Source organism: Carassius carassius, chromosome 10, assembly GCF_963082965.1.
Source record: "Carassius carassius chromosome 10, fCarCar2.1, whole genome shotgun sequence".
Lineage (NCBI taxonomy): Eukaryota > Metazoa > Chordata > Actinopteri > Cypriniformes > Cyprinidae > Carassius > Carassius carassius.
In genome coordinates this window covers 8,905,289-8,929,514 of record NC_081764.1, presented here as the reverse complement: position 1 = coordinate 8,929,514, position 24,226 = coordinate 8,905,289, and the positions used below count along the sequence as shown (strand labels likewise).

The 24,226-nt window shown below is 35.9% G+C and overlaps 1 protein-coding gene across 10 annotated transcripts in view; it reads left to right on the top strand.

Moving 5' to 3' along the window:
• Positions 1 to 24,226, top strand: part of LOC132151693 (calcium-dependent secretion activator 1-like) — an 83,241-nt gene that overhangs the window by 31,024 nt on the left and 27,991 nt on the right. For all 10 annotated transcript variants that reach the window (XM_059559996.1, XM_059559995.1, XM_059559994.1 and 7 more), the window contains exons 2-11: positions 367 to 480; positions 3,714 to 4,046; positions 13,450 to 13,530; positions 13,928 to 14,161; positions 15,249 to 15,370; positions 19,602 to 19,713; positions 20,874 to 21,013; positions 21,644 to 21,710; positions 21,901 to 22,009; positions 22,223 to 22,435. In XM_059559996.1, the coding sequence (XP_059415979.1) occupies positions 367 to 480; positions 3,714 to 4,046; positions 13,450 to 13,530; positions 13,928 to 14,161; positions 15,249 to 15,370; positions 19,602 to 19,713; positions 20,874 to 21,013; positions 21,644 to 21,710; positions 21,901 to 22,009; positions 22,223 to 22,435 (1,525 nt within the window). The remainder of the gene's footprint in view (positions 1 to 366; positions 481 to 3,713; positions 4,047 to 13,449; positions 13,531 to 13,927; positions 14,162 to 15,248; positions 15,371 to 19,601; positions 19,714 to 20,873; positions 21,014 to 21,643; positions 21,711 to 21,900; positions 22,010 to 22,222; positions 22,436 to 24,226) is intronic.

Below are 24,226 nucleotides of genomic sequence, written 5' to 3'. Positions count from 1 at the left end.
CTATGTACTTGTGGGAGTGTTTCAAGAAAAACAAGGATGTATTAAATGTCTCTTGCTAAAAGGAAATCAACTTTGCTTTGTCATTTGTTTCTGAAAAATCTCTAACCCTTTTGCGGTAACATCATTTACTTTAGTCTTGCACCGTAATAGAATTGGATCCATCTGATGTGCAAAATCTGATAACAGATTCAACAGAGACCATTTTAGATGGAGTCACTGATTAAAAAGCTAAGATCTTTTTAAAATGTTGTATTATCTATGTGAACTACAAATGAATGCACTGGTCTTATGAAAACATTTTTGCATTTTTTGCCATGGCAAATGATCTGAATTGACATTGTTTTCTTTTCCCACTTCTTCTTGTAGATCACCAAGCAGCAGCTGCAAACCACTAAGGACCGCTTTGAGTCTTTTCTCAAAGGAGACACACAGATTGTGGCAGATGAAGCCTTTATCAATGCAGTTCAAAGCTATTTTGAGGTGAAGTATTATTGCAACAGTAGAATGAAAGGCGGAAATTGCCCCTTGTATTGCTCAAGTAATCACTTCATGGCATTATTGGTTGCGCAACCTTTTTTCAATGATTACTCTTAAACTTTTTTAAGCATCACATTGGCCTCCAACCTGGCACCTCAGACTTATCAGCCTGTTTTGGTTTGATATTTGACTTATTAGTCAAAAAAGAATATTGTTAAACTGTAAAATGTACATTTTATGTTCATCGTTATGTTACTGATATTATATCTATATAATGGTTTCTACACTACCATTAAATTGGTCAGTATTTTTTTTAAAGAAATTGATACTTTCATTTAACAAGGATATATTAAATTGAAAATACATACAAATATAATAAAATATATATATATATATATATTAAAATAGAAAGCAGGATTTTAATTTCTAATAATATTTCACAATAATACTGTTTTTACTGGATATTTGATCGAATAAATGCAGCAATGGTGAGCATAAGGAATCAAAAACATTAAGAAAATGTTATTCACCTGAGATAGTTGAATGGTAGTCTATAAAAATATATTTAAATTTGGCCATCTGCGCAAACATGAACACACACCATTAGAGCATTTCTAATTGCCTGGTTTTCAAATTGGCTAAAAAAGTGCAAGCCACTCCCCCCTTTTTTTTTTGCTTTTTGCTGTTTGCAGAGCATATTATTACAAAAGACAAGTGTGATTTCCCAAAAACACATATGAAAGCACATTTCAATGATATCTGACATGTAGTTGTTGATGCTTGCTTCCCAAAAATAGTTTACAGTACCTTTTAAACTAACAGTAAAATTATTAGATTAGGGACATTTAAGTAGAATGAACAGCCAGAAATAAACTAGGTGTTTTATTATTTTCATTCTTTATGTGAATTCTTCAAATTGTGGTCTATAGAGTAGTGCACTGAATTAATTAAAGTAAGTTTGGTGTCTCTGTCTGTGTGAGGTCGTGGCATGTTCACCTCTCCTTCAGGTGATTAGCTCGGCTAATGATGGCAAAAAACAATGACGCCTTGGTTATTGTACAGTGTGTGTTGAAATACATACATAGCCAGTTGTAGTTACCATACTACAGGTTAGACAAAACATTTAGAAGATGACATGACTTTGCAAGTGAATTATCATTGAGATTAGAGTGCCTTAATAGCCCGTCGGGGACAGCTATCCTTAGCTAATTAACAAGTGTTTACACATGCTCTGTGAAGAGATTGCTATTCTAATGGATTCAAATATTGTGGTAAGGTCACCACATTATTTCCTGTTGCTGTGGTTTGGGCCTCTGTGCATGCTAATTACTTGTGCAATATGGCTGAAAGTGGTTATTAGAATACTTCAGGCTGCCTCGCATATGAAATCATTAATACATATGCGTTGTGTTTAATTACAGAAGTTGTAAATAATGAATTCTTGTAGCCAGTAGCAATTACAAGATTCTCATGTGTGTTGTATACCTTATGTGCTAAATGAGAAATTAATAATTAATGCAAGAATTAAAGCTAAGCATATACAGTAAATGAAAGTGTATGTCTACAATAGTGCCTACAACTTGCAGATATAACGGCAGTTAGTTATAGAATGGGGAAACTGTGAACTGCTACACTCCATAAAATACATAGAAAAACAGAAATGGTACTGCTAATGTTCTGCCAGGACATTTCCTTTAATGCTAAAACATAGTATGTGTAATACAGGTAAGCCACCTGTGAAAATCAATATGGAAAATTCATATTAAGACATACATTGTTCCCTATTTGTACAGTTTTTTAGACTGTAGAAATACTTCTCGGAAACATGCTCAATCAGACTATTTTCACCCTCAGGTTTCCATAATGATCCAGCTAGAAAAGCCATTGCAGGGTATGTTTGGAAAGAGAAGCTCACAGTATCTGCAGTCTGGATTCGGACCAGACAGCAATTTAAAGCTTTATTTTAAAACAGTGAATGACAGAAAGTCTTTTAAAAGGAATGAAGAAAAGCAGCTGCCAAGCACTCCAGTTGTTGAGGAAAAACATAAACCATGTTTTACACACACCTCTATAAAACCGGATTTGAAACATTGCGAACAGCAAAAGAGGAGGTAGTTGGAACTCAGTAGTCATTTCGGTTGGACTAAAGAATAAAATCACAAATTTTCTCTCCCGTTATTCCTGTTTGAATTAGGAAATATCTTCTGAATAATTCAGAGCGAGCCCATCAGACTGCAATATTTTTGCTCACACTGATCCCATCATTTCAAAGCTGTGAAATTTTTACAGTTACCATTGCTTTCCATTGCTTTCCATGGCTTTAATGGCATTGGTTATATTACTGCAGTATATCACTGTAGATGATGTTGTATCTATCACAGCATAGAATATTAAAGGAGCACTGAGGCATAATTTCCTCTAGCAGATTGGAGTGACTGAAAACATGATGTTAAGAATTCACCCAAGTGAAACTTTTTAAGATCAGAACTGTTTTCCTGGTTTTATCACCATCTCAGCTTTAAAGGTCCAACGAAAGGCAGGGCAAACTGACGGCTGAAGATCTGGAATTCATGGCAGCTTTTATTGGCCAAGGCCCGCCCATGAGGCGTTTGACCGACATGTCAAACAACCAATCACAGTTTGTTTCATTCAGCGACAGGTTTCAGGCGATGGAAAGATCATCACAGTAGAGTGTGTAAAACTCTCGGACATATTTTAAAGATTCTATGCTGCAAACTTTATATTTTTCAATCCACCATTTAGTTAACTAAATGACACGCACGTCTCCCAGGAATCCTGTATAATTCAACCAATCCGATGACGACTTCGAAACTCCTGAAGTGTTTCCACTTCTGTCTGCCATATGCATCAGATGTTAAGCCAGCGGTCCATGACGTCTGCGGCTGAGACTAATTGCCACTAGGCTTTAGTTATCTAGTTACGTTAGAAGCTATGAAGCTATGAAGCATACTTGCTAGTCATAGTCACCAATATATATATATTTATACATTTAGAATAAACTTTAAATGTGTATATTTGAAGTATTATGTTTAAAGAATAATATTCAATACATATATATATTTTTTTTTTCAGTAAAATTACATTTGTATATTTAAAGGCCAATCAAGTCAGTGTTTATGTCGCATATAGCATATGAACAAAAAGTCACAAAACTCCAATTTTGAATATGTATTGAATAATTTTTTTTTTGGCTTCCCCTTGTCTGTGAATTGTAGGTTTTTCTAAAGAGCGACCGTGTTGCTAAGATGGTGCAAACAGGCGGTTTATCCGCTATGGACTGTCGCGAGGTGTTCAAGCGCCATATCGAGAAACGTGTCCGGAGCCTGCCAGAGATCGATGGTCTGAGCAAGGAGACTGTGCTGAGTTCCTGGATGGCAAAGTTTGACACCATCTACCGTGGAGACGAGGACCCACGCAAGGCACAGCAGCGCATGACAGCCAGCGCCGCTTCCGAGCTCATCCTGAGCAAAGACCAGCTCTACGAGATGTTCCAGCTGATCCTGGGGATCAAGAAGTTTGAGCACCAGCTGTTGTACCAGGCTTGCCAGGTAGGTGGGAAACTTCTACAGGGGAGGAAATATTTGACATGACGGTGGGATACTACTGTAGGAAAATTATGATATTATGTTTATGTACCATTCAAAAGCTTGATGTAAATAATATAAATGTAACAAATAGATAACTGTCACAAATGTAAAAACATGCTTTTCTTTCAATTTATTCCCCCTAAAAACCCAGAAAAATATTCTCAGCTCTTTTCAACATTAATAATAATGATAATAATAATAACAATAAATGTTTTTTTTGTAGAAAATAAGATTGTTAAAAGGATTCTGAAGGATTGTGTGACTGGAGTAAGGATGCCAAACAATTTGTTTGAAAGTCAGCTTTGATTGTTTCTAATAAACTGTTTAACTGCTCCCCCAAGTGGATATTAAATTATGTTGTGGGATAATTAAATATATTCTAAATAAACTACAAACATAAAATTATATAGATTTATTTTGTTCTTGCATTCTTTCTTGTAACTCCTCACTCACAGTGGCACAGATGACTGAATGGCTCATTATGCAGCTCATTATGCAGGCCTTTGTCTTCTCAGGTGTAAATCACAATGATATTCATGGTAGTTGACGCCTACTCGCATATGACTTTTACAAACAAAAAGTGTCTTAGAAAATTTAAATCAATATATTGTTCTCTGTGAGTGAGTAAACAAGATGATTTTCACATCATTTAGAAAGAAAAATTCTAGGCTACAAGCTCCAGTTCTCAAAAATCCCGGGAACCATTGTTCTCTATGTGTTTTATGGCCTTATTCAAGTGTTTTAACATTTTTAGTTTTTCACTAACCACGCATAATATTTTTTTTCTCAAAAACACAATCATGTACATACATGCATTTCTTATATTATTATAGCCCAGTTTGTGCTGATTACAGTGAGATTAGACTTTACCCATTTAGATATTTATAAGAAACTGAAAAAAGCACAAATGTCAGGGCATGACAAAACTTCTCCAGGCCCCAAAAATACCCTTAGACTCCAGAGGGTTAAAGATCCTCAGTTTGTAAATATTGCCAAATTGGCATTCGTTGTAAGCACTTAAGAGATCTTTAACACACTGAAAAATTCCTTCTGGGAAACAGTAAGAAACCGTTAATTTATCAACTGGTAAGCGTGTATTTTAGATGGATAGACAAACATTAAGTGAGGGGAGCGGAACAGGTAGAAGGGAAGTTCAGCATAAAATCTCCTCAGTCCTGGCAGCGTTCATGGCAGTGTAGTCAAATCATCACAGTGCTGGCAGGGGCAAAATTGCTGCATCTGCTGACAAATAAGCCCACAACCAGCATTTTCCACCTTTTCTGTGTGACAAATATACCTGTGAGCACTGTTTCCGTGACAAACAAACAATGTTTTGCCTCTGATTTTATGCCAGTTTCATAGGCACTTTTTTATATCTTCAAAAGCAGTTGGTTCATGCACTTACAGAAATTATTGAAAGTTCTGTCATCATTTACTCAGACTCGTGTTCTTCTCCATATAATGAAAGTCAATAATGACAAGGGGCTGTATCAAAAGTGATAGTAAGGACTTTGTTACAAAAAATCTATTTCAAATAAATACTGTACTTTCTATCCACTTTCTAACTTTCTATCAATTAAAAAAATCCTAAAAAGAATTATTATTTCACAAAAATATTAAGCTTTTTTAAGTTTTCAACATTGATAATATCAAGACATATTTTTTTGAGCAACAAATCAGCATGTTCTGAAAGGTCATCTGATACTAAAGAAAAATTTGCTATTACAGGAATAATTTACATTTAAAAATATATTAAAATAGTATACAGTTACTTAAAACTGTAATAATATTTCATAATATTACTGTTTTCAATGTAGCTTAGGCAACCATAAGAGACTTCTTTCAAATACAATAAAAACTGACCTCAAACTGTTGAAAGGTAGTGTATAGGACCTTTTTTAATTATTTACATTTATTCTTTGGCTTAGTGGATACAAAAATAAAGGGTCATATATTTTAGCTTATAAGAGATTATTTTAGAGAATCCTCCAAGGCATATGCTTTCTGGAGTAGATTGAGATCTCATGACACAGCTAAAAGAGCTATTTTAAACCCACTTTGAATAGATCACAGCCGCACATTTAGGATGACTCAGAGGCTAGGATGTCATATCATCCTGCTGGCAAGATCAATGCTTTTTATGATCAAAAAGCCCTTGTAATTGCTTTGGGAGATCATCAATTAGCTGGTCAATCAGCACTGATTTATACTAGCTTTGAAAAACTAATTTGGTGAAAGGTTCCTTATGTTTTTTTGATGATTTCAGAACTGTTACAACTTGCACTCTGAGCTAATCTCAAAGCAGGCAATAGGTCGGATTTCCGAAGTAGTATCAAAAATGTGTTTACCACAAGTTTCGTTACACAGTAAACAAAAATCGATTGGGCCACTCCAAATCAAACCAAGCATATTTTGCTTTTGTAGAGTACCAAAGCCTTTCTCTAGCTCTTTCCCTTTATCCTCAGGAAGGACTCTGTTGTGTGGGTCACAAGGCCATGTGTAGGAGGCGTTTTCTCTTGGCTGCCAAAAGATGCTTCATACACCACCTGCAGTGTATTTAATGAAAGCACAATCACACATAATTTGCAAAAATTGTCTGCTGCTCTGTGCATTCAGCTGGAGCAACTGCGCTGTTGACTGCCCTGCACATACACATACCCATCATCACAAATAAAAACAAACAAAACATTGCGGCCAACCTTTCCTCTGGCTTTGTTTTGTAAAAGAGCTTAATCCATACATACACTGACCCCCAAAAAGTTTTGTAGTCTTAAAAATGGCTAAATATAATTACATTGACAGTTTAATTTTGAATCTGTTGTTTTCAAATTTAAAACATTACAATTTTGTAAAAATGTGACTTGTTTTGATATCTAATGCGGTGGCAGTCATACAAATATGGCTTAAATATCCAAACATTTTTTTGGGGGCAAATATTGCAGACCATTAGAATGTAGAGCTACTGAACCATCTGAAAGTGTGTTATTATCAGCCATTTGTGCATTAATAAACAGAAGCTTTTTACAGGAAACGTGTCAAATAAGGATGGAATAGTGTAGGATTGCTTTCTGATTATTTTGCCACGCAATGGTTAATGAACCATGGCAGGCAGTTATGGCGTGAGTGTTTCTGAAAATAATGTTTGCAAACAAAGCAAAGAAGACTGCATATTTAGTGTTTGCCAGTGAATGCAAAGTCAACCCGACTTACTCTAAAGTAGCATTTCTAATAGTCATATGGATAACACAAACCACATTTCGGGAGTAACATTTTAGGATTCTGACATATTATTGATTAAGTCGCTTCTAAGTCAATTTGATAGAAAACAGTGAATGTGCTGTGTGCTGTAGTTAGTGCTAGCTCATAAACTGGTCCATTCACACTCATCTCCCTCCAGTCACAAATAGATTCTCTCTGTGATGCACACCTCTGGTGCTCTCAAGTGCCTCCTCATTGAATTACTGAATAGATTCATTCAGCCTTTACCATTTCTTCTTTCTCAATGTTGTCTGTTATTTGTTGTTTAGGAGACATGTATAGCTTTGAATGTTGGCTTCTCTGACAGCTTAAAAATATATGTAAAGAATTGTCTGTGGGTATTTACCATCTAGATAGATAGAGGACTGCATGATATTGGATAAAATTGGCATTGGAATATTTTTTGGCAACATATTTTGCATTGGAATGTTCTCTAGAATAGCTGTTGAAAAGAATGAAATCATTCTAGAATTATTGGGGTTTTTTGTTAGAGAGTTCATCTTTCCTTCAAGGCATCTATAAGTCTGAACTGTCATTTTAGGCTCGGACAATTTGGACATATAGTTATTGTGTGCATATGAAAACTGGCAATGATATTTTGCTTTGTCAGACAACCTCTATCTCTCTTTTTCTCCCTCTCCTTTTCCCTCTTTAAAAGCTCATTTAATTCGTCAGCTCCATTGCTTTGCATTTAAAGCTCCTGTTAATCCCCTCAAAAGCAATTGGAAAAGTTGATACACCCATAACAGTCCAGCTGACCCAATGACAAAAGCAGTTCCTTTCCTATGTTGGTAACAGTAACTGCAGAAACAGAGAACGAGAGAAGGTTTGTTCATTGCTGCCGGTGACAGGAGCTGATTATGTGCTCCACTAATCAACTGCTCAGAATGAACCAGCAGGGTTACGGCAAACACACACACACACACACACATTGCAAATGATCATTCACATTTTTATGCTATCATGGACTGAAACAATGCATTTGTTCTATATAATAATTTTCATAATTGGTTGTTTTTTTTCCTAACAGCCCTTCAAAAGAATGTGGCTGCTTCTGTCCTTTTTAAAAGAACAGTTCTACTGTTTTGTCCTTTCATTATTTTATAGTACATGATGAAATGAGGCATATTTGACTCTTAACTATTAAAATGGAAACCATCGGTCATTTAAGAACATATCCTTGTCTACCTGTCTCTTTATTTTACTGTCTTTCACTTACTACTTCTCTTACTTAAGGACATTTTATACAGAGCATGGTAGGCATTCATTTTTTTTTCTTGTTTTCCATACACATGAGACGTGATGTTGAATATAGAATGATGCCCACTACTGATCAGTGCTAGCAAACAAACATGGTGCATTTATGAATGAGGCAAATACTCTAAATATTATATTCCAGGTCGCATGTACTATAAGAAATGGCTAATAAAACAGCACATTTCAACTAAGTTGCACTCATTACAATGAAATGATCTACACTGGAACACTTAATTGCTTCCAGCTGTCGTTGTTTTTGATAGTCTCTCCAGTCATTTTTTGTATACAAATTTTTTTTTTGATTTTAAAAAAGTATAAAATATTTAAATTAATTCAGATAAATTTGTTACACAAATTATCATTAAAAAGTCAGCTTGTGATCATCGTATTGTGTTTATGCAGTTGTAGCAATACCAAAATGCATATAATTATATAATTATAAAATAAATAAGGCATCCATTATTTTTAGTCTAACATTTATGTTTATACAGTAGCTGATTGGTTTGTGTTAGTGACAATGTGTCCATAAAATGTGTTATTTTTTCTCTCTCCATAAAATAGGCTAAGCACAAATAAAAATCATCCTAAATAAATTAGATTGGTGAGCAGACTGGATATTAACTATTTTTTAGGATTTATATAGCTCAGGAAAATCAGCAAAAGCGTTGTTGTTGTTTTTTGACAACAAAAATGTCATATTTTTAATAAAAGCTATAGAACGATTTTTTTATCTTTCCACATGCACAACAAATAAGGATTTTTGAGCACAAGCACAGCAAGCAGTGCTGCTTCAGTGCCGCCTCCGTTCTGCCGCCTCTGTCCCATTGAAAATGAACTAGAAGCCCTTTGTAACAGTGTACTGTGTAAAATGGCCTTACAAATCCTTTCTTTTTCTACTTATTTGCCGTGTGTCTTAATACCCTGCTTTTGCTGACCATTGCAATATGTTTTTTAATCTAACCCCACCCACGCACACACACAGGGACACGCGTACAACACCTCTGTCACTTCCTAGCTGCCAGATTGGCCTTTAGATCAATAATAAAGTAGCAAAGATATTCAGGTTTTCGAATATATCAGTGGACAGCTGAAGGTCATGCTGTAGGGTTTAGTCACATGACTCGATCTGGTGTTGTCACAGATGTCACTCTCCCGCACGCAGCAGATGAATCTTGAAGGGAACAGAGAGAATCAAGACAGGTGTAGAGTTGGTTGAGAGAAATGCTGTGAAGGAGTTTGGTGACAGCAGAAACGGTGAGAAAGCGATAGACGAGGAATAAACAAGCAAGTTTGAGAACACAGTCTGCCATAAGCAAATCTAAATGTGTGAATGCATTATTGATGTGGTGAATCTGACTTTCACTCTCTCCATCTCGGCGAGGACAGAGGAATCGGGGTTACAGCTGTCAGGAGCTCCCTCTGCTGAGATGCCGTCTAAGTCCAGCAGATCACAACACTTAAGCAAACATTACCGTTACACTGGGTGCTGTATGTAAAACCAACAGGGATTTCAGTGTCCTTTGAATTAAAGTGTCCAAATTAAACAAACAGCAGTTGAAGACTAAAGATCCTTTGAATTATATTTCGGTGTCCTGAGTTAGAGATGATACCAGGCCAGGAATTTTCTGTTTACTGCTTGCAACAGAGAATAACAAGAGCTAAGAGGGCTTTCTAATTAATTACAAGGCCTTCAGAAAGTGTTTACCTCCTTGAATTTTATTTCTGCTAAACCTCCCATAAAGAATCCCTTCCATAAACAATCCATACATTTTCATGTAATCCTTGAGTAAAAGGTAAAGTTGTTTGACTTACTGTCCATAATGAAGGACTTAAGCACAAGACTCAAGTTAATTTCTAAATACCCCTTTGAATTATTAATAATAATTATTTATATTTTATTATTATTTTATTGTTGTATTAATTAAACCTATATTTGAATTTGTATTATTTTGAGACAACTGAATTATATGGTAGAATTGTTTTTCCCCCCGATTTACTACTATATTAACTATTTCCCCCCGTGTATATATATATATATATATACCGGTATATATATATACATATATATATATATATATATATATATATATATATATATGTATGTATGTATATACACACACATACACCCTTTTATTAGTGTAAAATCAATATAATGCATGACTTCCCATGGCTTGCTGCTTTAATATGCTTTGATGAGAAATGTCACACACTGTATGAATTAATGTTAATCACATACCCATTACATGACCTTTACACCAGAGTTACAGCTGGTAAATTAAGAGCTGAGGTAAATAAACTAATGGTGAACCTCCTGTACAGACACCCAACCTCCGTACTTTGTTTACCATCTATTATTAAGACTATGCTTTTCATGAAAGAGCCTTTTACCTCCAAACAGAACAGAAGCATGCCGAATAAACGTTGAAATTGTGCTATACCACTTTGTTTGTACTTCGAACTATCAATCAATTCCTGACCTGCATTACAGTCATATTTGTGGATGTCTCCTGTAAATTATTTAGAATGGCTTACTAACTTGAGAACCATAGAAAGATGATAATTTTGCATAAATCGAGAGCAGAGGTTGTCTGTTTCCAAAAGATGATGGCACACCCTTCCACAGCTACTCTCCCCCGAGCCAGCCTGGAGAACAATGCGATCATGAAACAGGTCATAAGGTCACTCTAGTCCTCCCAATGTCCCATCAAAGTTAAGTCTGGCATTTTTAGCTTCAGAAAAACAGACTTTTGACGACCAAAGGGGTTATGATCAATAATGTAAACAAAAGCTTTTAGTTTGAACACAATGCAGCAGAGAATTCTGCTCTGTCAAACTCCAAAGACATACTTCTTCTATTCCAGGGGCCGCACTTCCACAAATGCACACACAGAAGGTTCCTGTATTTGCTGAGCCATGCTTATTCAGAACACAGCCTCTGGAGAGCAGGGCAGAAGATAGACAGGGCTCTGGGGACCAGGACTCAACTCTGCCCCATGTGACATGGTTTCCCACTCCAGACCGACTGTCACCATGGCAAGGGGTTGCCTTGGTGCTGTCGCCTGTGGATTCTGTGTGGACAGGAGCAGGAGAGTGACATAGACAGGAAGTGATGGTTTTGGATGGGGAGGCTTCAGATGTCATAACCTCACAAACAGACAGCGACACACTTGCACACCCACATGCATGCAACAGAGTTATCGGGGGTGGAGAGATTATTTCCTATTCCAGCACATCAGATTTTTCCTCTCCATTGGAGTTTTCCATCTTCCCCAGGGCCCTTGTGGGCATGATATAATTTATGCTTTACAACAGGATTTATAGCCATATATTTATGTATGAGGGGCTATATATTTGAGCAGTGCAAAAATTGGTTACAGATGGAATATATTAGATTTTTTTATTGATTCTGTGTGTGGGTTGCAGTGGACAAACAAATATATAAAGATGAACATGTTGAAATACATCAGTTGGTAAAAATGAAAAAGTATGAATTAAATGTATTTTCTTTGTAACATATATTAAATTAACTTAGTACTTTTAGTACTAAGGCAACATTTAACATTTTCATCTAATGTAAAATTTATATTTTATTTTATTTACTCTTTAATGCACTTAAATGAAAAGGTAGATGGTCACTCACATCTTGAAAGGAGAAATGAAACTGTTCCTCATTACTTTTTTATTTCACAGATGAACCAAGGATCAGTATTATTTTAGTATTATAAACAGTTAAAATAAAATAAATACTTATAGTAATTATAAAAAGTATTTATTAATATTTTTGTTAATTTATATCTAATTTTATATACATTTTTGCAAGTTATTTGTAAAAAAAAAATGTATATGTTTTTGTCAATTTTGTTTGTTTATTTTATTTAGGTTTAATTCATTTTTATCTGAGTTTTAGTTTTAGTCATTTTGATACATTAAATTTAACTTATTTTAGTCAGTTGCCAAGACAATATTTCTCATTATCGTTTTAAGATAAAGTTTAAATCAAATGCCGGCAGCCATATCACCCTGGAGCCCAAGACCAGTTTCCCACTGAAGCTAAGCAGGGCTGAGCCTGGTCAGTACCTGGATGGAAGACCTCCTGAGAAAACTAGGTTGCTGCTGGAAGAGGTGCTAGTGAGGCCAGCAGGGGGTGCTCACCCTGTGGTCTGTGTGGGTCCTAGCGCCCCAGTGTAGTGATGGGGACACTATACTGTCAACAAACACCTTCCTTCGGATGAGACGTTAAACCGAGGTCCTGACTCTCTGTGGTCATTAAAAATCCCAGGATGTCTTTCGAAAAGAGTAGAGGTGTGACCTCGGCATCCTGGCTAAATTTGCCCATTGGCCTCTGACCATCATGGTCTCCTAACAATCCCCATATCTGCTGATTGGCTTCATCACTCTGTCTCCTCTCCACCAGTAAGCTGGTGTGTGGTGGGCGTTCTGGCGCACTATGGCTGCCGTCGCATCATCCAGGTGGATGCTGCACACTGGTGGTGGATGAGGAGATACCCCCTGACTATGTAAAGCGCTTTGAGTGCCTAGAAAAGCGCTATATAAATGTAATGAATTATTATTATATTCATTTTTTTCACTTTATTCCAGTTAATGAAAGTTATTTTTATTAGTTTTAATCACTTAGAGTCATAAGGAACAGCTGTATTTCTGCTTTCAGGATGTGTGTGGCCATTTGCCTTTTCGAAGTCTGACCCTTGATGACCCCAATTATGTCACATATGGGGTGCAGGGAAGTTGTAACTGGTCAGACCTGATTAGCTGCCTTCTGGAGATGTATAGGTTAGTATTAGTGTGTGGGCTGATGGTAACTGACATTGCTTTGTGTGTGTGTGTGCAGTTGGATAATCTGGACGAGCAAGCAGCTCAGATCAGGAGGGAACTGGATGGGCGTCTGCAGATGGCTGATCAGATTGCCCGGGTAAGTCTCATCATTTGGTCACTTACACGTGGACAGAGATGTTCTGGACGTGTTGTAAACAGAATTGGCATTCATTCCATTGCATCTCAGCCAATTCAGTTTATGCACCCACAGTCACTTTATAATTCCAACCAAATTACTAGAATTTTGCCAAGTAGGATTTGTTCCATAGTAAATATCTTTTGGGTCATCAGGTTGACATGTTTAATTAAGTTCAGTTTTTTTTTTATACAGGCTTACAAAATACTAGTTAAAAAAAAATTATATATATATATATATATATATATATATATATATATATATATATATATATATATATATATATATATATATATATATATATATGCTAGTTATTAAAAATATTGCAATTTCTTCTTTCTTTCTCAAAAAAATTCAGGCTGGCAAATTCCCCAAGTTTGTGTCGAAGGAGATGGAGGCTATGTATATCGAGGAACTGAGGAGCTCAGTCAACCAGCTGATGGCTAACCTGGAGAGCATGCCGGTTTCAAAGGGAGGAGAGTTCAAACTGCAGAAGCTAAAGAGGGGACACAACACCTCCATCATTGATATGGGACAGGAAGATGAAAACCAGCTGTCCAAGTCTGATGTTGTGCTGTCTTTCACACTTGAGGTAAGAACTTTTCTAGCCTTCAGGCAGTATAGTTTAGTTTTGTGCTCAAGGCCATGGTTCACATAGTATGCCGTCTCATCGGGCCCAGGGGAGAGAGAGAGATTTTAAGTTGTGGCTCTGCTCAAGGCTTCTGTAAGCTATTGCTTTAAGCATTTCTGGTGCTAGTTCCATAAAGATTACAGACTTTGCCAAGTATTTTTAGGTTTTAGCAGTAGTTGTATCCTTTAAACTGTTGAAATGTGCTGATTTGTACAAAACTTAAAACAAAAAAAAATAGTCTGTAACATGTTACATAGTTGAAAAAAGTCCAACCTTTTGAAAATCTCAAATAGCACTTGTTAATATCTTTAGGGAGTCTATGTGTTTGCCTTTCATCATTTCGAATTAATGGACACTCCTGAGTTTTGACAGAGAATTTAAATGAGGAGTAATGATAAATTTGGCAACATTAGCAGCTGCAGTGTTACTTTAACACATACGTCTATGAGATTTTAAACTTTACTGAGTTTCAAGCCTTTGCTATCACATAAATTATCGATAGACTGCAGACAGAAAGGGCTGCGGCATATGAAAAATAAAAATAAATTATACTGCATTTTGATAAATGATTCCTTAGAATATTGAATGCCTCTGTGAAATCCCCCTTCTCAGGTCTGGTTGAGGTTTTGCTATAATTATACTATCTTGAGCTAGCTCGTTTTCAGGGCAGTTGATTATAACGTGGCACAGCTTTAGTAGTCACAGAGGCTGACGGTGTATTGTTTTATAGATTTGATAGCCTGGGTTCTGTCTTTGGAGTCTATTTTGTTTTGGGGAGCTACAAGCTGACAGATTTTATAGGTGCTCTGGGTGTGTGGAAATGATTTTCGGTCCACACAAGACAGTGCTTATTCAATGAGTGTCAAGAACAAGAAAGTTGAATACTGAAAAAAGTTGATAATGTGCTCAAAATGTTGAGTTGACTGGCTGCTAATGAAATAAGAGCTTTTAAAACAGCATCCAAAGGAATGTTTAATTGCTTATGTGAGCATTACAAAACATACTACACCTGCATACAGAATAAAAATCAAATGTTCCTCCTGTGTAGGTGGTGATTATGGAAGTCCAAGGGTTGAAGTCGCTGGCTCCCAATCGCATTGTGTACTGTACAATGGAGGTGGAAGGTGGACAGAAGCTACAGACGGACCAGGCTGAGGCCTCCAAACCCACGTAGGCAACTTTCTTTATTTTTCTTTTACTTTTTATTGAAAATTCCTTTTAATGGCTCATTTGGAACCAGTGTTAAGATTCAAACATTTTTGATTATCAAAATTTACATCTACACTACCATTCAAAGGTTTTGGGTTGGTGAGATGTTTTAAATGATTTTATGCTCACCAAGGCTGCATTCATGTGAGCAGAAATCAAGTAAAAATGTATAATTATATTGTTAAAAGAATTAAAGTTAAAAGTATTACAAGTTAAATAAAAAGACATAATTTATTCCTGTAATGGCAAGAAGAACAGCATTTATTTGAAACTGAAATATTTTGAAACATTAATGTCTTTACTGTCATTATTAATTTATTACACCCCACTGAACAAAAAAAATAATTTCTTTAAAAAAAAAATAGTGATTCCACTTTTGAACGGTAGTGTAGATCTTTATAGTTTTACGTTAATGTGTTAAAATATTTTAAAATATGTGTACATTTATACAGACATCTTGAGAGCAACGTGGAAGGCATCTGATGTAATGTAAAAATTTGTGTGTAAATTTGCATTTAAATAAAAAAGTTTACAAATACTTATTTTACCAAATGTTTATTCAGAATTTATATAATCCATTTATAAAATCTTTCTGTTGCTAAGAATAAGTTACATTTTAGTTATAAGCTCTGTAGATTTCCTATGGATTGGTACATTTTCCCAAAATTAGATTATATAAAATTATGTTACGACGATACAAAATGCAATCTTTCACATTCTCAGAATTCTCTTGCCAGAGGCAATTACACAAGGGATGAGCACACGACGCGGTGCTATTTTTGGGCCCTGCGTTCCATCATTGGATCAGATGCCAATTTTATAACGAGCTAAAGAGCGAGAGGGAGCATGGTAGAGCAAAGAGAGAGCAAGAAAGAATCAGAGAATACGAGATACAGTCTCCATGTCTCCTCAGAAAAGTAATCAGCTGTGGAGAAACTGATTAGGAGTGCGTAACCCAGTAGAGGGGGGAAAGGGAAAGAGAGAAAGAGACAGAGAGCCTCCAGCACCCCCCAAGAATAATGACATCACATGAGAATTAGCATTTATATTCTATCATCACACACACCAACCTTCACATGTGTGTGTACCTGTAAGAACTTGCACACACATACATACACGCCATATAGCATGCCTTTGACGAGAGTAAAATCTGTTTCATATACAAGGTCACCTTCTTGCAACACAAAATGAAGAAAACATACAATGAAGCATAGTCTTCAAATACATGTTCCCCCATTTTATCCCTTTCTCCTTTATGTGCTTTCCTCCCAGGGCTGGGCAATATAGTAAAAAAAGCAAACAAAATAAATAAATACATCCATCCATCCATCAATTAAATCTCAGGTTTTTTTTTTGGACAGTATTCAATATAAATCTTGAACAAGTTTTCCACATTGCTTTACACTATGTGATCACATGAGCTATTTATTTTGTGCCAGTGCATATAAATAAACAGTAATATACATATTCCACTATTATTTCACACATTTTTAAATGATACATTTTTAGCACTTATATAACATGACAAATACCATTTTAAGTTCTGATGCAAATTAATAATTGAATTAGAGTTATGAGTTGATTTACTGAAACGGATTCACTGAAGTGAATCAAACTTAGCAAAAACTTACCTTTTGCTACTGAAGTTCAAATGAAAGATGCTATTAAAACATTCAGGCCAAGACACCTCTATTTTTATAATGCTTTATGTAGTAGAGATTGTTTCAAAGCAACATTACAATATTAAGCTGGAAAAATAATGGAATCATTTATGCAAATTCTATTTAATAACAGTGTTGATGTTGCGAAATTCATCAGAATCAACACATCAAACGTTCAAAATATTGTTTCATTTTGCATCACCAGCTAAATTGTACATTTATCATGAATATTTAGCATGCAGCTCTAGTTATTTCCAATATTAAAGCTACTCCTCTTTATTCTCTATCCATGATTTTATTCCAATCTTTTTTTCTTTTTGTGACTTAAATTTTGCTTCCTGCTCCCTCTCTTTTCATCTTTCAAATGTAAAGCACTTAGCTCTTATAAAAGCCTTATGGTTATGAGTCATAGAACTCAGTCTATATTCATGTATTCATGCTGTCACTGGCAGCTGGAATCAGAGAGAATTGGCTCATTTTGGCAAAGCATAACAGCGCTAATGGATACACAGGAATGTGTCACATCAAACAGACATGCTGAAGGAGAGAGATTAAGAGGAGGAGATTGTTAAAGAGACAGCAGAATCGACAAGAAAAAAAATTGACATTGATGTACTTAGAAAATGTTATCCAGTCAGCTGTTCAAGAATAAACATATCTTGTGCTGTCCCAAAGGCACCTTCACACATACGCACACAGTTCAGCCATGCATGGCATTGTGCAGTGTCAGCAACCTCGCTGATACTTGCCGTTAGCACTGTTAGAATGCTAACCCATCCATATCCATGAAAACCATACATACACTCAGCCTGAAACTAAAAATCTTTCATTCATTAACATAAGACTTCAGTAATATTTGCGATTTATCAGTGCAAAAACCTGATTCTTATTCACTAACCATGTGTCAACCAGGTGCTAAATTTAATAAAATAGTGCTCCAGTAAATTAAGTCTTTGTAATTATGTTCAGTGCTAAAATTTCTTTTCTTTATACAGTAAATTATCATATAAGTTATAGATTGCGCCTCATTCACAACATTCACAATTGTGCTGTTACTGTCTGCAGAAAGTAAAATTGCATCAGCATAGATTTTTCAGATGCATTTGTGTCATTATCTGGAGTAATTTCCATAGTTCTTTTAGTAAATCTATTGCAAACGACAACACAGAGAGTGTGTGAAAATCATCAGCGGGTGCAAGTCATTCTTCGTGAATTCATCCCTTTGTGTTCTAAAATATTTGATATCCCTCGTAGGCCCTTAGAAAAGTATACTGGCAAACATTTGGTCATAAAATTTTCCTCAAGCTAATAATTTCACATGCAAATTACCACATATAAATCACAGGTTTGTTGCAAATAAAACAGTTTTTGCTAATGGTGTGTATCCGTCCTCAACGCCCAGCTGTTATGTTTATCGCCCCCTGGTGTTCATTAAACAGATTGACGGTTTTGCTCACCCATCGCTCAATCTGCATTTGTCACTTCTCCATGTGATACATCACACTTCCCACCAGACACATTGTAGGTTTACACCCCTCTTGTGCTAGCTTTCCTTTTTTGCCCTCTTTCCCTTTCCATCTTTTTTTTGCCGTCCCCCTTTTTCTTTCTATCTCATTTGACTTCTGCCTTTGAAACGTGCAGCCTGTTTCCACGGCAGCAGATCATGTCACGTGTTTCAGTTTTACTAGGCCAAATCTACGCCTCACTCTGTGTGTGTGTGTGTGTTTGTGTGTGTGTGTGTGTGTGCAGCAGAGAGTGTATCTGTGTTTTCCTAGGTGTACTTTTCTATACTGTTGCATCATATTGTTCTGAGAATTTTGTACATTTATTATTTATAATATCAATACTGATCATTTAAATCACGTCTGTGAGTTATAGTCTTCTCTCATTCTTGCTGAGCCGCACTACATTGTGATCTCTTATACATAAGTTGAAGCCTGCAAAGCTGCACAGTTATTATATTTCTCTCTTTATGGAGGCTTTACACTATCTGCATATGGATTAGTGGCCATAAAGAGGAGGAAATCTTCTATAGGTTATTTATGTATTTATTTTCCAAATGTCAGACTTGTCTGTTGTGTCAGAGAATTTTGTACCAGTAATCAACAGTACAAAACATCAGAAGATACATTTTACGCACTGGTCTGTCTCTCATGCACTTGACATTCAGTATTAGATTTTTTTTATGACCTTATCAAATGATTTGTTAGTGAACGATTTCATCGCCCTGCCGTATAGCCGAATAGGACTGCGGAGATTGTTTTCCTGAACAATGAAAACAAGGGCTGAGAGATGTCCCTGTGCGCAGTGGTTAAGCAGTGATAAAGTAATAAAGAGTGGCCGAGTGTCAAGGAGATGTATGATACTTGGAGAAAGCCATATGTTAGCATTCCCATGCATATTAAAGGGAATATTCAGCTGGTGTAAGAGCACCTTGAAGTAACTCCTTGGTGGTTGTACTGTTTGTGTGTGAGAAGGATGAAATGAGTGTAGAAAGTAAATAGAAGCCTTGTGTTTATGCGTGTTCTCAGTTGGGGAACCCAAGGAGACTTCACCACCACACACCCTCTTCCAGCAGTCAAAGTGAAGCTCTTCACAGAGAGCACAGGGGTCTTGGCCCTGGAGGACAAGGAGCTGGGCCGGGTAACTCTCGATCCTTCTTATTTTTCTTGTGGGTTTGGACATGTGACGTTCTGTTTCAGGATTATTTGAGGTTGTTATGGTGTTGTAGAAGTGATGTCTTATTTTTCTAATTCTCCTTTTGCCTCATTCTCCTGCTGATTGATGCCTGGGGCTAAAAAATAATCTCCAGTCTTGAAAATCCCTGTAAAGAAACAAGAAGCACTGCTTTTAAGTCAAATCCCTGATCTGTTTCAGTGAATATTTAAATACCGTATTTTTCGGACTATAAGTCGCACCTGAGTATAAGCCGCATCAGTCCAAAAATACGTCATGACGAGGAAAAAAACATATATAAGTCGCACTGGACTATAAGTCGCATTTATTGAGAACCAAGAACAAAGAGAAAACATTACCGTCTACAGCCACGAGAGGGCGCTCTATGCTGCTCATTGTAGACTACAGGAGCACTGAGTAGCATAGAGCGCCCTCTGGCGGCTGTAGATTGTAATGTTTTCTCTTTGTTCTTTTCTCTCGGTTCATGTCTAATTAATTTTGATAAATAAGTCTGACCATAAGTTGCAGGACTAGCCAAACTATGAAAAAAAGTGCGACTTATAGTCTGGAAAATTTTCAACACTGATAATTATGTTTCAGAAAGAAAAAAATTATGCCAACTTATCAGAGAGAGAAAAGAGATAATAAAAAAGCACAGGAGAAAATACAAGAAAAACGGGCACTTCTCTGGTAAGGTGCCATGAGAAGAGCTGTACATTCTAACTCTCAGTACACAGCTGTATGAGCCAGAATTAACTGAATGTTGAGAATTTCTCCGAAAACGCTGGTAATATGTCATTATCAGCTCACACACAGACTCAGATATTTTCCCACACTCACACAACCTGTTTATCTGTCTACTGAATGCTTATTGTGTGAAAAAGTCTGAGTTTAGGACAGACACAGGCTATAGGATTACATGATATAGTTCACCAATAATAAAAGTTCTGTCATTCTGTCCTGAAAGAAGCTTATACGGGTTTGGAACAATAACATTTGAGTTAGTAAATAATCACAGAAGTTTAATTTGGGACGTGCTGTTCCTTTTAATGGTGATTATAAGTCTAGTGTTATGAATTGTTATCAGATGGACTAATAATTATGAATCTCTCATGTTGAATGATTAGGTGGTTCTTCACCCAACTCCAAACAGCCCAAAGCAGGCAGAGCTTCACAAGATGACTGTGACCAAGGCCTGCCCAGATCAGGATCTGAAGATCAAACTTGCTGTACGCATGGACAAACCTCAGAACATGAAGGCTTGTGGGTAAGGGATTTTGTGGGTACAGGAATACACCTCTGAGATTGCATTCCAAAACAGTATCATCCAGACATAACATCAACATTTCCTGATATAATGAAACACTATGCACATTACTGTGCTCGACCATTTGGAGTCAGTAAGATTTTCTTTAAAATATCTGTTATGCTTACCAAGGCTGAATTAATTTGATAAAATACAGTAAAAACAATAACATATTGTCAAACATTGTAAAAACATTTTGAAGTGTTACTACAACTGTAAAATTGTTTACTATTTTAATGAATTTAAGATTTAGTCTTTATTTTTATTCCAGTCTTTAGTATAACATGATCCTTCAGAAATCAATCAAAATGCTGATTTGGTACTCAAGAAACATTTCTTATTAGTATCAGTATAGAAAACAGTATTGCTGTCATGATATAATTTTTTCATGATTATTTTATTAATAGAAAGTTCAAAAGAACATCATTTATTTAAAATAAAAAAAATATTTAGGTTTGTAACATTATAAATGTATTTACTGTCACTTTAGAAAAATGTTATGCAACCTTGTTAAATGAAAGTATTTAAGAAAAACTTAAACGGTAGTGTATGAGAGTAAAATACTGAGGAAACCTGTGATTATTCATTTAGGTATTTATGGGCTGTTGGCAAAAATGTTTGGAAACGCTGGAAGAAGCGCTTCTTTGTCTTGGTCCAGGTACATTTTTATATATTTCAATTGAGTGAGTGAAGAATATGTTGAATGTAACAAAGTTGGTTTTGGCTTTTGATCATCAGTGCCTTAATGAACCATATACAATTTTAAGTAGTGAATATGACACAGATATAACCTGGGGAATCTAACGGGTTGCATACGGCACATTAATTTGTTTCTCTTTCTCCTATAGGTAAGTCAGTATACCTTTGCTGTGTGCAGCTATCGAGAGAAGAAGTCAGAACCACAGGAGCTGCTGCAGCTAGATGGCTATACTGTGGACTACACTGACCCACAGCCAGGTTATACTCCCACAGTCACAGATTACTCTTATGTATCAGACTGTCATGAAACTATCCTCACTTTCTGGTTGTCAGACATTAGTGGAACATGTCCATAGTTAATGTAATAAACTGCATCTTTGTTTTTTTGTTTGTAATGCGGCAAAAACGCATCTTATCCACCACGCTGAATTTAGAAAGTTGACAAATGTTCTTTTTTTTCTGTTTGTACAGGTCTGGATGGAGGCCGGTCTTTCTTCAATGCAGTAAAGGAGGGTGACACTGTGATCTTTGCCAGTGATGATGAGCAGGACCGCATCCTATGGGTACAGGCCATGTATCGAGCTACTGGCCAATCACACAAACCCGTCCCGCCCACCCAAGTCCAGAAACTGAATTCTAAGGGCGGAGCAGCAGCACAGATGGATGCCCCCATCTCTCAGTTCTGTAAGTAAACATACCAGCAAAGCATTCATTACATTGTCAGCTGGGACAAAAACCGACCGAAGCTGAGATGGCGAGTAAATGAACTACATAGCAAAGGTTGTTAATATCCATCTTTTTTAAAACAGTGATGGCTTTATTCTTTAGGCTATATCCCCCATACCCCACAACCTCTCACATACAGTGACAGTGTTCCCATAACAACTTGTCATTTCGGTCACAAAGTAGATAAAACAGACTAATAATGAATAAATGAATTCAGGTTGTTGTCAGGTTGAATTAGTAACTCATAATGTCATAGTAATGCTACCTTGCACTCTCAGCATACTGCACAAGTATCATGAAAAGGTAAGATTGAGTGTGTAGAGTGGAAAAATGTGTTTATTTTAATGTCCATGTCTTTGTTACTGCCCTTATGCACTCCTGATTAGCTTTAACATCCATAAGTAAGATTTTTCAGCTAATTTAATAACTTAAAGTGGTCAACCAATACCAGCTTCTATCTATATAGGTATAGTTAACCCAAAAATGACGTCTTTTAGTCACCCTCATGTTGTTTCAAAACCATATGACTTACTTTTTTCAATAGAACACATACATTACACATACAAGTCTATTTCTTACACAAAGCATTTATATATCTTCAGAAGACTTCAGAAAATCCTGTCCATTGTTCATTTGCATACAATACAGTTTTCATATTGTGTCATTTTGTGTTCTACAGACAAAAGTAAGTTCTGGGGGTTTGGAATGACATGAGAATCATTAAATAATGACAGAATTTTCATTTTTGGGTCCCTTTAAAACTTGAATATCAATTTTTATTGAATAAAGATTCTGCTACACATGTTCTCACCAACAATTTAAACACCTGGTAAAGTAAAAAAAAATCAAATCACTTTGAAGCTTCTAAATAATAATAGATCCTGCTATTCAGAACCTTGTCTTTTGGTGTGCATCTACTTCAGCATCTGTCCATAGCTATGTCTTATATCACAAAATGTCTCTTAAGGGAACTGATACACTGTTCAAATAAATTCAATTAAGTATAGAGCACGTTTTAATCACATATACAAACTCTAAAGGTAGAGGTTCTGTGTTGTTTTCCATTGATTTACTTGTCTGTTTGTGAATGTTTCTTGTGGTCAGATGATTCCCTCACAAGTTCAGATGCCATTCAATTTTCTCGCTATAAGACAGACCCCTCTCCCTTCTGAAACATTATTACACTGTGTACAGTAAATGTTTCAACCTCCACTGTAACGCACCCCAGGTGGTCTTGAATGGCACAGAGTAGTGGAATATAAAACATACACACCCACGAGCAAACATCTCATTGCTGCAGATGGTTTTTGCAGATTCTGGAATGCTATGAAGGTTCTGATAACAGCTTTTTATATATTAAATGGACATGATATACTCTGATTACAGAATGCATGTATCATATCAAATAACATACAACGAATAAGTTAATATTATTGAATCCCTGAGTATTTTTGTTTTGGTAACACTTAACAATAGGGTTCACTTTGGAAACAGTAATTATCTTGGTCATTATTTAGGATAATGTTGTAACAGAGTTGTTTATCGTAATTCATGTTCATTCATAATACATTACTAATATTAATTCGTACAACTGTTAAAATAGAAATAAACATTAACCTATAGATAACTAAACTGGAAAGCATTGCTATTTCATGTTAGCTATTTTAAATGTATAGAACTTCATTGTCAAGTGTTACCCATGTTTTTATACTTTTGAAAGCAGTTACATTTGAGGAAGCCTGGCAGCCT